Here is a 12,546-nt window from a genome sequence, read left to right as displayed (position 1 = left end):
CCAGCAGAGGTCAGTGCCCCACAGCAGAGTCAAGAAACTTGCAAGTTGACTCTTGTCTGTGAGAGCCAAGAGACAAGGGAATAATTCAATAGATGACCACAAATACAGACAGGCAATTCTCCCTTTAAGCAAGTTCCAGCAGCTTCTAAGCCTTGTTTTCACTATGCTCCCCGCCCCGAGTCTTTTTTATACATTCTCCCCCTAACTGTCCTACCCCCATGACATTTTAATAGCACAGATATACAGGGTATTTATTCACGTACCGTGGCCCTTCGGGTGGCCAAAACCCACTGTGACAGCTGCAATGTTTTTGTCTCCCAACAAGAACCGATCTTCGCTTACTCAGGGTTTTATGCACTCCAGTTGAGAGTGAATGAGTTTTGAGTGAACACACATTTTTGTTTTGTTTATTTATAAAGAGTGATTATTGGTTGCTTTGAGGTCTGATTTTGGAGCTAGAGAGAAAAGCAAAAGATCAGCGCATGCCGGCCCCCTGGGTTTACAGAGAAAGCTCTTAATGACAGCAGCAACAACAGAACAAAGCCCCGAGACCTCACCAGTTGTCCAGGAAATACAGGCACTTTATCACAGATCTGGGCCTGAATCCCGAGATGCCTCACTGAAAAACAACGCTTCCTTTCCCTCCTACGAAACGTGGCCCTACTTTTACCTATTTTGATCACTATAGGTGAGGTTGACCAGTTTTGCTAGAAACAAGCAAGACTGGCTGGGTGCAGTGTCACACCTCTATAATCCCAGCACTTTGGGAGGCTGAGGCAGGCAGATCACTTGAGGCCAGGAGTTCAAGACCAGCCTGGGCACCATGGTGAAACCCCATCTCTACTAAAAATACAAAACTTAGTCAGGCATGGTGGCGCATGCTTATAATCCTAGCTACTCAGGAGGCTGAGGCATGAGAATTACTTGAGCCTGAGAGGTGGAGGTTGCAGTGAACCAAGATTGTACCACTGTACTCCAGCCTGGGCAACACAGCGAGACTGTGTCAAAAAAAAAAAAAAAAAAAGAAGGCAAGATTGAGGCAAGTTCTGGAAAGAGGATTCTACTTCATTGTTGTTGTTGTTTGAGACACGAAATTACTCCGGGCTGAAGTACAGTGGTGCAACCATCGGGTGATCCTCCCATCTCAGCCTCCCGAGTAGCTGGAACCCCAGGTGTGCACCACCATGCCTAGCTAATTTTAAAAAATTTTTAGAGTCTCATCATGTTGTCCAGGCTGGTCTTGAACTCCCCGCCTTAAGCAATCTTCCTGCCTCTGTCACCCAAAGTGCTGGGACTACAATGGTGAGCCACCACGCCCAGCCTGGATTCCACTTTGGAAAATCTTTGCAAGTGAAGAAGAATAGGACAGAATGGCTGAAGTGGGATGAAATAAGTGGCAAATGAGGAGGAAGAGGAGAGACAGTCAGTCTGGTAAGACACTCTCTGCTAAGAAGCAGGTAAAACCGCCACAGCAAGTTATCAAAAACTTGGAATAGCCCAACTCCTACGGCAGCTGGGAGAGAATGCAGACAGCTCTGAAGAGGCTGCAGACTTCGTGAAGTGGTGCCAGAGTAGAGCAGGTTTATTAATCATAGATAAAACTGCTGAATAATTACCTATTTCAAAAAGCATTCGTGAGTTGTGTTTAGGTGCTTACAAAGTACTCTGTGCTTGGTCCTGGCCAGTAAGTTAGTTCAAGGCAGTTAATACAGATAAACACAAACACAGCGAAGATGGGGTTGGTGTAACAATCACAAACGTAAAAAGCAAACACAGAAAGGGATTGCTGGCTGGGCACCATGGCTCATGCCTGTAGGTCCCAGTAGTTTGGGAGGCTGCAGCGGCCAGATCAGTTGAGCCCAGGAGTTTGAGATCAGCTTGGCCATCATAGTAAAACCCCATCTCTACTAAAGTACAAAAATTAGCCAGGCGTGGTGGCATAAGCCTGAAGTCCCAGTTACTTGGGAGGCGGAAGCACTACTTGAACCCAGGAGGTTGAGGCTGCAGTGAACTGAGATCGCAGCCCTGTACTTCACCCTAGGTAAGAGTGAGACCCTGAGGGAGGGAGGGAGCAAAAAAAAAGGGGCGGGGGATTGCTACGGGCAAGGCTTCTCATACACAGAACCATTTCCTCCCCCAATATCCCCACAAAGTAACTACAAACACTTAATGAAATCATTGAGATCCGAAGCACTGCTGAGAACTTGCTATGTGCCAGCTGCAGCAGCAGGCACGGGGGAGAGAAAGGTGAACGCCAGAGAAGTACAGAGGTTATTCAGGGAAGGCCTCGGAGACCAGATAAGACTTGAGCTGCGCCCTGAAGTCTTACTAAGATCGGTGTGGCACGGAAAGCATGCAGCCCTACTCACGTGCCACCTCCTAAGGCACAGACACAGTGAAGGAAACACAGAGCAGGAGGCCGGCACACTATGAGGGCCAAATCTGGGTTTTGGTAAAGAAGTTTTCCTGGAGCCCAGCCCCGCCCATTGGATTGTGTTAGCTGCTTTCTGCTTTCTTGCTACAAGGGTAAATTGAGTGGTTGCGACAGAAACTGAGACCATAACACCCGCAAAGGCTAAAATCTTTACTATCTGGCCCTTTACAGAAAAAGTTGGCCAGCCCATGTCCTGTTATTCCAAGAGGGGTCTGTGAACCGGCAGCAGCAGCAGCCCCTGTGTTGGGCATGTCCCACCCCAGACCTAGAGAACTGAATCGGCCTTTTAAAAAGATCTCTGGCTATTCTTATGCACAGAGAAGGAGGGGCACTGAGCCTGCGGAGTAAGAGAAGTCTGCACATAACAGATATACAGACAGAGGAACTTGGTCAAGACTTTCCCATAGAGCAGTGAGGTCATTAAACCCACCCTTACTTACAACGTCCCTCTTGTGGTAAGAAGAGTTGACAGCAGAAAAGGGATGGCAGCTCCTGTCATAACCCAGGCCAAAGACGACCCAGCTAGGTAGGGTAGAACTCAATCTTTCTTCCTAACTTCACCAGTGCTTCCAAGATGTTTCTAACAAATACAGTATCAGTTATAACTTCTTAGGAAACAGAAAAATCTTGGTAACGAAAATATGAATAATCATGTGTTTCCGCGTACAGGGAATATATCTTGGTTGAAGCAATGCCTCCAGACATCAATGCATACATGAAGACATTAATAGGGTATGACGGATGCTGAAAGATGAAATGAGGATCTCATCAAGGGCTCTCTATTATGTAGGCTATTTAGAGGTGTAATATCTTACTGTTGGGACTTTTGTCCCTGCTAAATAAGTGTGAGATTCTGCTTGATACTCAATTTTCCTGTATTTTGGATGAATAAGCAATTTAAAGTTCAAAAGAAACAAAGCAGCATTTGGACTACCACGCCAACACTGTTCTTTCTTCTAGCTCAGCTCAGCTTCCAACTCACTGGTTAACATTCTGCCTCCTTAAGAATCTAGAAAAGTTTGACAGGGTTATTCGTGGGATTCAGTGTGCTTCAAAGGAATGACAGACAGCAATACAGATAAAAATAGATGGGTGAAGAGGGGAAATTCCTTTCTTAGATGCTTAGGTTTAATACTTTACATTCATTACATTGGCAGACACAATGCAAAAGAAAAAAAAGAGTATATATCTGCTTAGAGAAATGCATAATTAAATTAATAAATCTCAAGTAAGAAGAAGAAAAGGGACAGGACACCAAATCTGTGTTGAGAAAAATCTCTTGTGTTGAGATTCATTACTAAAAGTCTTAAAAAGCTCATGAATTCAGTACAAGCTTAATGGCACTTAAGCAATAATAATAACTAACATTTATGAAGTACTCACTATGGGTTTGCACTGTTTTTAAATGCCATGATACGGATTGTCTCATTTAATCCTCAAAACCCTGATATTAGCTCTATTTTAGATATGAGAAAATCAAGGCACAGAGAGGTTAAGTAACTTGTCCAAGGTCACATAGCTAAATAAGTAGTAGAGGTTCCTCTCGAACAGAAGCTGCTCTCTAGTCTCTTCTTGCCTCCCTGTTAACATGCAAAAATTGTAAATGTAAAAGACTGTCATTCTTACTAACATAAGAGACAAAACCCTGGTGATTTAGACATTCAAAGTCTTATGGAACGGGCACACCATTCTACCCTGTGGACAGTGGCCAAGATTTGGCCTGCAATACAATAAAACTGAGGAATAGTGAGATGGGTTCGAATGAAGACCCTGGATTATTTTTCTGTAGGATGAAATGCAAATTAAGTCCAGTAAAATTCTGAAATGCATCATTTGTTACCAATAAATATGGACAAACACTTTTAATGACAATGACTATGAATGTATTCTCTTCCAGCTAACATGTTTGTGAAATGCTGCAGTGAATCTAAAAGATAACAGGCACCCGGCTATTTCTATTGGGTTAACACGTCCATGCTGGCTGTGCAGGCTTATTTAAGTAATTGCCTGACTGTGAATGAACAGAGGTATTAAAGTAAAGTTGGCACAAGGGACAGCATCCACATGGCACATTCTTTGTTTCGAGAGCTTTATTCTATCCATACTCCCGGAAAAAAGAGAAGTTGCTAAATAAATAATGGAAGCACACAAGATAGTGTGAAGAAGGCCTTTTCAAGTCCTCGAATTGTCAAGCATCTTATATAAAGTTCTTTCCCGACTTTGAGCTCATCACATTTCATTTTACATATTAATTTCGCATAAGAGCAAGCTCATCCCCTTCAAATGTTAACAGCTTCAAAATAAGATCCCGGTGAAAGCTCATCACATTCCATTTTAAATATTAATTTTGCCAAAGAACGACCTTGTGCCTTTCAAATGTTGACAGCCTCAAAATAAGATCCAAGTCATTTACCTGTAAGACACAAGAAGACAGGAGAGGGAAAGAAACAACCGAGAGGAGAGGCGACAGAAATGATGGAGTGAGAGGGTCGCCTGAACTCAACACCGATTCAATAAGCCTCTTCAGGTTTTCCTATTTAACTTTCCCCATTAAAAAAGAAGACACACCCTGCCGGTGGTATCTTCACAGGCACAGATAAGGGCACCAGTCTACGATTAAGGATCTGGACTGTGGGTATGATTCGGGGTTGCCTCCCAATGCATGGTGACAAGCACAAACAATTAGCGCTCCCTGACACCTTGCTCTAATTCGAGTTCTGCGAGTAAGGACAAAAGGGCCGCCCATCCGTGCGCATGCCGGGCTGCGGGCTGCGCTCTGGGAGCCCGGCTCGCGTCCCCTCCGCGGACGCCCGGTACCCCGCAGCCCGAGCTCGCCGGCGCCCGCCTCCCGGCCTTGGTCCCTGCCCCGGCCCCCGGGCTTCCGCAGAACGCAACTCGCCATGGGGCTGCGCCAGAGACCGGGCGCGGGGTCCCTGGGGGTCCAGGTCCTCGGGCGGCCGGGCCGTGGGAGCGCCGGGCCGGCGGCGGGCGGGGCGCACTCACCTTCGTCCTCGAACTCCAGCTTCTCCAGCATGCCGGCTTCCGCGGGTCCCGGGGCCGCCGCCAGCGCCGCCTGAGGGGGAGGAGGAGGACAGCGATCAGCATGAGCTGCGGCGCTCGTCCCCGGCCCGGCGGGCTCGCGGCCGGCCGAGCTCTCGGGCCTGGCTCTGCCGCGCCGCCGGGAGGAGGGGCCTGGAGAGGGACGCGGGCGGCGGGGGCCGGGGGCGGAGCGGGCGCGCGGCCCCCACCCGCCCGAGGCCGCCGCCGCCGCCGCCGCCGCCGCAGGTGGCGCGGCCGCGGCCCGCGTGCCCCTCCGCGAGTGGGACACGCCGCTCCCCCCCGCGCCTTGGTACGGCCCGCCCGGGAGGAAGCGTGGGAAGGGACCCGGGAGCCCGAGGGCGGTCGCGCCTAGGCCCGGGGCGCCCCCTTCCGGACGCGGCCCGCGTCCTCCCCACCGCGCGGCCATTGGGAGAGGCCCGCGGGCCGCCCCCCCGCTCCCACGCCCCCCAGTGCCGCTCACCTTCTCAGCACCGGCGGCCGCGCAGGCTCCACCTGCGCAGGTGTGGGCTCTGCGGCGCGGGGGCGGGGAGAGGGGCTGGAGGCTGCAGGACGCCCCGGGGCGCCAGCTAGGGAAGCCTTTCTCGCTTTCCTCTTCCCTTTCCAAATTTTAGATATAACTGCCCATCCCTGGCCCCCTTAACAAAAATCGTTCCGTTGGCTGCACCTACTGTAGATGCACTTTGTCGCTATCCATTTTTTTTTTCCCCCAACATGAAACTCTTAACTCGCGTCCTCTCTTCGCAGCCGAGTGTCTTCTCGGTTGGGGAACCGCTGCCAAAAGCGTACACACCCTGAATCTGGCCCTGGCCGCTCAGGAGCTGGGTATCTGAGTCTCTACTATGGCCAACTCAGGTTGGCAGGCGGCGCGGCCAGCAGCCACTAGCTGCCTGGAAGGGCAGGACAGGCCCAGAGGGGACCGAGGTCCCTGACCCCACGGCCCATCCCTGCAGAGTGCACTGGAGCCGCGAATGCGATTAGCTCCAGCACCGATTAGGGCTGAAAGGAGCTTGGCCCTAGCGCTCTTGGAAGCCGGGCCTGAAAGAGGAAGTCCTGAAAATGCCTCTTGTTTTGCTTTGTCATCTTACTTGCGCCAATCCCTAAGTCTTAAACCCCTTTAAATAAGAAAAGGGGTGGGGAGAGAAAAAGAAAACAAAGCTAAGATGTTTCATGGTAAAAAGCTACAGCAGACATCATCCTTCATAGTGCAAGACTGCTTTCCCTATGAGGTTCAGAAACCAGGCCAAGGTGTCTGCTCTCACTAATCCTATTCAACATGGTTCTAGAAGTACTAGGCCCTGCAATAAGGCAAGAAAAGGAAAGAAAACGCATACAGATTGGAAAGGAAGAAAAACACCTATGCAGATAACATAAGTTATCTACATACAAAATCCCAAAGAATCTACAAAAGAAAGAAAAAACTCTCCTGGAACTAGTGAGTTTGGTAAGATCATAGCATACAGGATAAACACAGAAAAATCAATCACATTTCTATAAACTAACAATGAACACATGGAAAAATATTTAAAACAATATCACTTATTAATACAATCACTTCAAAGAAAATTAATACTTAGGCATAAACTCAAGAAACCATATATAGTAGCTGTATGCTGAAAATCACAAAATATAATGAGAGAAGAGCTAATAAATGGAGAGACATTCCTGAGTTGGAAGCCCTAACATAGTAAAAATGACAGTTCCCCAGATTAATCTTTTGGTTTAATGCAATTGCTGCCAAATTCGTTTTTTTTCTTTTAACATAAATAAGCTTATTCTAAAATATATATGGAAAGGTGCAAGCTCTGGAATTCTTTCCTTTATTTATTTATTTATTATTATTTTTTTGAGACGGAGTCTCGCTCTGTCACCCAGGCTGGAGTGCAGTGGCGTGACCTCAGCTCACTGCAAGCTCTGCCTTCTGGGTTCACGCTGTTCTCCCTCCTCAGCCTCCTGAATAGCTGGGACTACAGGAGAATGCTTTAATCTTGAAATAGCTCAATATTAAAGCAAACTATATAGATACAGCAATCAAGACAATGGTATTGGCAGAAGAATAGATTTAATAATCAATAGAAATAAATAGAAAACTCAGAAAAAGACCCATGCAAACATGGCAAACCAATCTTTGATGGAGGTGTAAAAGCAATAGAACTGCAGTAATTGGATATCAAAAGGTAAAAAGACAAAAACAAACCTCAGCCTAAGCCTTGCGTTTTACACAAAAATGAGCTCACATTAGATCGTGAACTTAAAATTATGAAACTTTTTGGAGAAAATCTTTGGGAACTGGGGCTAGGCAAAAGTTAGACTTGACACCAAAAACAGAGTCCATAAAAGGAAAAACTGATAAATGGACCTCATTAAAATTAAGAACTTTTGCTCTGCAAAAGACCCTGTTAAGAGGATGAAAAGAAAAGCTACACAGTAGGAGAAAATACTTGCAATCCACATAGCCAACAAATTACTAGCACACTGCCTATGGGTTAGCCCTGCTTTCTAATAAATAGCAAAAATAAAATTAAAATGTCTGGAATACATAAACACTATCAATATTAAACAGAAAAAGGAGAAAATAATCAAATTAGAACATAGGCAAATGACACAGAGCTATTTCACCAAAAACGATACACAGATGGCAAATTAGTGTATGAAAAGATGTTCAAAGTCATTGATCATTATATAAATGTAAATTAAAACCACAATGAGATACTACTACACAACTGTTAAAATGGCTAAAATCTTAACAGTAACAACACCAAATGCTGGTGAGGATGTGGAGAGACGGGATCACTTCTACACTGCTGGTGGGAATGCAAAATGGAACCATTGCTTTTTTTTTTTTTTGAGACAGGGTCTACCTCTGTGGCCCAGGCTGGAGCACAGTGGAATGATCTCAGCTCACTGCAACCTCCGCCTCCCAGGTTCAAGCAATTTTCTTGCCTCAGCACAGGTCAGCTAATTTTTGTATTTTTAGTAGAGATGAGGTTTCACCATATTGGTCAGGCTTGTCTCGAACTCCTGACCTCAGGTGATCTGCCTGCCTTGCCCTCCCAAAGTGCTGGGATTATAGGCATGAGCCATTGTGACCTGTTAGGAACCACCACTCTTAAAAACAATTTGGCAGTTTTTTATAAAACTAACCATGCAACTACCATATAACACATCAGTTATACTCTTGGGCATTTATCCCAGGGAAATGAAAATTTACATTTACACAAAAACTTGTACATGAATGTTCATAGCAGCTTTATTTGCAACAGCGCGAACTGGAAATAACAGATGTCGTTCAATGCGTGAATGGTGAAGCAGGCTGCGGTAGGTCCATCTATACCATAAACTACTACTCAGCAAGAAAAAGGAAGCAACTATTGACACATACAACAACTTGGATAGATCTCCAGGGAATTATGCTGAGGGGGAAAAGCCAATCCTAAAAGGTTACATACTGTATGATTCCATTTATATTATAGTCTTGAAATAAAATGGTCAAAATGGAGAACAGATTAGTGGATGCCGAGGATCAGGGGCTGGGGTAGAGGGCCAGAGGTGCGTATGGCTGTAAGAGGATAATGTAAGAGATCTTTGTGGTGACTGAACTGTTCTACATCTTGACTGTATCAATGTCAATATCCTGCTTGTGATATCACCCTGTATTTTTCCCTATGAGCCAGGCCAAACTGATTTAATTCTATGGAGGAAATGACAAAAAAATCTTTTTTTTTTTTGGAGACGGAGTCTCACTCTGTTGCCCAGGCTGGAGTGCAGTGGTGCAATGTTGGCTCACTGCCAGCTCTGCCTCCCAAGTTCACGCCATTCTCCTGTCTCAGCCTCCCGAGTAGCTGGGACTACAGGTGCCCACCACCACGCCCGGCTGATGTTTTGTATTTTTTTTTTTTTTTTTAGTAGAGATGGGCTTTCACCGTGTTAGCCAGGGTGGTCTTGATCTCCTGACCTCAAGTGATCCACCTGCCTCAGCCTCCCAAAGTGCTGGGATTACAGGCGTGAGCCACTGTGCCTGGCCAAAAAGTCTTTATTAAAATATAATTCACATACCATAAAATAACTCACCATTTAAAGTGTACAGTCCAATGATTTTCAGAATTTTCAGAATTGTGCAACTATCTAAGTTTACATTTTCATCATCCCAAAGAGACAGCTTGTACCCATTAGCAGTCACTTCCCATTACCTGCTCAACCCCGACACCCATCCCTAGACAACCATTTCCTGTCTCTATGGATTTGCCAATGCTGGGCATTTCTCATCAATGGGATCATACCATAGGTGGTCTTTTGTGACCAGCTTCTGCTTAATGTCAGGGCCCGTTCACATGGTAACACGGATCAGCACTTCATTTCTGTTTACTGCTGAAAGATACTCTGTTGTGTGGACACACCTGTTGTTTATCCTTTTGTCACTGATGGCCACTCAGGTGATTTCCACTTTTTGGCTATGGTGAAAATGCTCCTATGGACATTCCTGTGCAAGTGTTTGTGTGGACACATGTTTCATTTCACATACACAGGAGTGGAATTGCTGGGCCATAGGGTAACCTTATGTTTTATATATATATATATATATATTTTTTTTTTTCATTTATTTTTGAAATGGAGTCTCACTCTGTCCCCCAGACTGGAATGCAGTGGTGCGATCTCAGCTCACTGCAACCTCTGTCTCCTGGGTTCAAGTGATTCTCCTGCCTCAGCCTCCTGAGTAGGTGGAACTACAGGTGCGCACAACCATGCTTAGCTAATTTTCGTATTTTTAGCAGATATGGGGTTTCACCATGTTGGCCAGGCTGGTCTCAAACTCCTGACCTCGAGTAATCCACCCACTTCAGCCTCCTAAAGTGCAGGTGTGAGCCACCACACCCAGCCTCTCTACGTTTAATATTTTGAGGAACTGCTGAACTGTTTTCCAAGGTGGCTGTACCATTTTACATTTTGACCAGCAATGTATGAGGGTTCCAGTTTCTCTTGTACTGTTTAGTTTTGCAAGATGTTACCACTGCAGGGAACTAGGTAAAGGGTACACAGGACCTCTCTGCATTATTTCTTACAACTATATGTGAATATACAGTTATCTCAGAATAAAAAGTTTAATTTTTAAAAAGTTTGGTGGCACACAGGAAGTATCTCTTGTTCTATTTTTAAGTCTATGGTTTTGTTTCTTGCAATAATTTTAGTATAATTTTAAAAAATTCTTATCGGTGTTTATGATAAGCACCATCAATTTCACCTGTAATCGTGATGGGTTGTTTTTTGGGAGGCAGAAATGGGCAGCAAGTGGCAGTATGTCAGGAGGACTGCAAAAGTGGTTCACAGACTGAAAAGACCTATAAACCATCACTACGAGGTTGGTAGAGAGTAGAAATTGAAACAATTAATGTTTTATGCAATTCCACTTGATAATGGGTGTACAGGAGTAGCCTAAAATAAAAACGTTTGTATATAATGTGCTAGTGGGATTGAATTTATTTCCACAGGTTTTTCACTTAATAAGACATCTCATGTTTTCTTCCTTAGAAAGGAGGCTAGTCATAGAACAACAGAAAAAGTCATGAGTTTTTTTTTTTTTTTAACACACTAAGTCAATTTCAGGAATTTGAGGGCTTTTACTTTTTAGGTATGTACATTAACGTGCAGAGTCAAAAGACAGATGGATTTGTCAGCACACAGAACTTGAAGCTGGTGGTCGTCAGTTGCCCTTTTATGGCAATGTTTTCTTAAAGTCTTAACAGACTTATGCCAGACTTAATTTTAGCTATTTCAGGCAGGCAGGGAAAGCCGGGAGAAGAGGCGAAGGGAGGGGAAGGGCGTGGGCAATGTCATGCAAGCAAAGAGAAGGGGCTTGCACTTGTGACACCAACTCATGTCTCAAGCCATCAGCATCAGGGATGTTTGATGTAGCAAAAACAGACCAAATCCACCACCCAAACCCTCCTGATAGTACAGACCGATGTCTCCAGGGAGAACAAAATGGGCCTACCATGGCAGGGAGGCACCGGGTTCTGCTAACAGCCTGGCGCAGTTCCACCACAGGGAACATTTCTATTTGGATAACATCAGCCAGTCTGAGGTTACTGGACTTTAGTGTGGTGGGAGGGAACAGAGGGACCCAAGTTGGACTTTATTGAGAGAATGTCTGAGAAACAGGAGCCACTACAAGTGTGACTTCTTGGTTGGTAAAAAATGCTAAATTATTGGCCGGGCACGGTGGCTCATGCCTATAACCCCAGCACTTTGGGAGGCCGAGGCGGGCAGATCACAAGGTCAGGAGATTGAGACCATCCTGGCTAACATGGTGAAACCCTGTCTCTACTAAAAATACAAAATTTAGCGGGGTGTGGTTGCACGCACCTGTAGTCCCAGCTACTCAGGAGCCTGAGGCAGGAGAATCACTTGAACCCGGGAGGCGGAGCTTGCAGTGAGCCGAGATCGCACCACTGCACTCCAGCCTGGCGACAGAGTGAGACTCTGTCTCAAAAAAAAAAAAAAAAAAAGAAAAGAAAAAAACATCTAAATTATTAAGGTGTGTCTCACATAATTGTGCCCAGGTGCAGCAAAACACTGTATTTTGAATGACTATCAGAAGGGAAAACTTCAGCCTGAAAACTTAATCATAAAACGACTGCCAAAAAAGCACTCCTTTATGCACAGAGGTCGGATATGAGTTTGCTTTGCCTCTTAAAAAGAAGTCTTAAATAGCTCCTGCAAGAAATAAATCAACCTCAAATATTGGGTAAGGAGCTCCTGAATAATTTAGCGTACAAAACTCTCAGTTTCTGTGCATCCTGCTGTCTTCCTTGAGCTCCACTCTGCTCTGCAAGGGTGTCCTCCAAAGGGGAAGGAAGGACGTGAAACCCCCTGGATGCTGGACAGAAGCTGCACATGCACTCTGCTCCCATTCCCACTGGGCATTCTCCAAGCATCTCCAACCCACCACTGTGCCTGACACGTCCAGGTCTCAGTCCCAGCCTAGCGCTCTCCTGAGCTCCACACTGCCTCCTGCTCCATCTCCACAGGAGTTTTCTACACCAACGCAGATGCAGTTC

At 45.7% G+C, this 12,546-nt stretch overlaps 1 protein-coding gene across 8 annotated transcripts in view; it reads right to left on the bottom strand.

Moving 5' to 3' along the window:
• Positions 1–12,546, bottom strand: part of PRKAG2 (protein kinase AMP-activated non-catalytic subunit gamma 2) — a 323,078-nt gene that overhangs the window by 73,695 nt on the left and 236,837 nt on the right. For 4 of the 8 annotated variants that reach the window (XM_033193595.1, XM_033193594.1, XM_033193596.1 and 1 more), the window contains one exon: positions 5,438–5,507. The exons of 1 other annotated variant lie outside the window; for it this stretch is intronic. In XM_033193595.1, coding sequence (XP_033049486.1) covers positions 5,438–5,507 — 70 coding nt within the window. Of the gene's footprint in view, positions 1–5,437; positions 5,935–5,954; positions 6,493–12,546 lie in introns of those variants that run through there. 3 more of the 8 variants (XM_033193601.1, XM_033193602.1, XM_033193599.1) reach the window with 2 other exon arrangements.

This window comes from Trachypithecus francoisi, unplaced genomic scaffold, assembly GCF_009764315.1.
Source record: "Trachypithecus francoisi isolate TF-2019V2 unplaced genomic scaffold, Tfra_2.0 Lachesis_group4, whole genome shotgun sequence".
NCBI classification, from domain to species: Eukaryota; Metazoa; Chordata; class Mammalia; order Primates; family Cercopithecidae; genus Trachypithecus; species Trachypithecus francoisi.
This window is presented reverse-complemented; position numbering and strand designations above follow the sequence as displayed.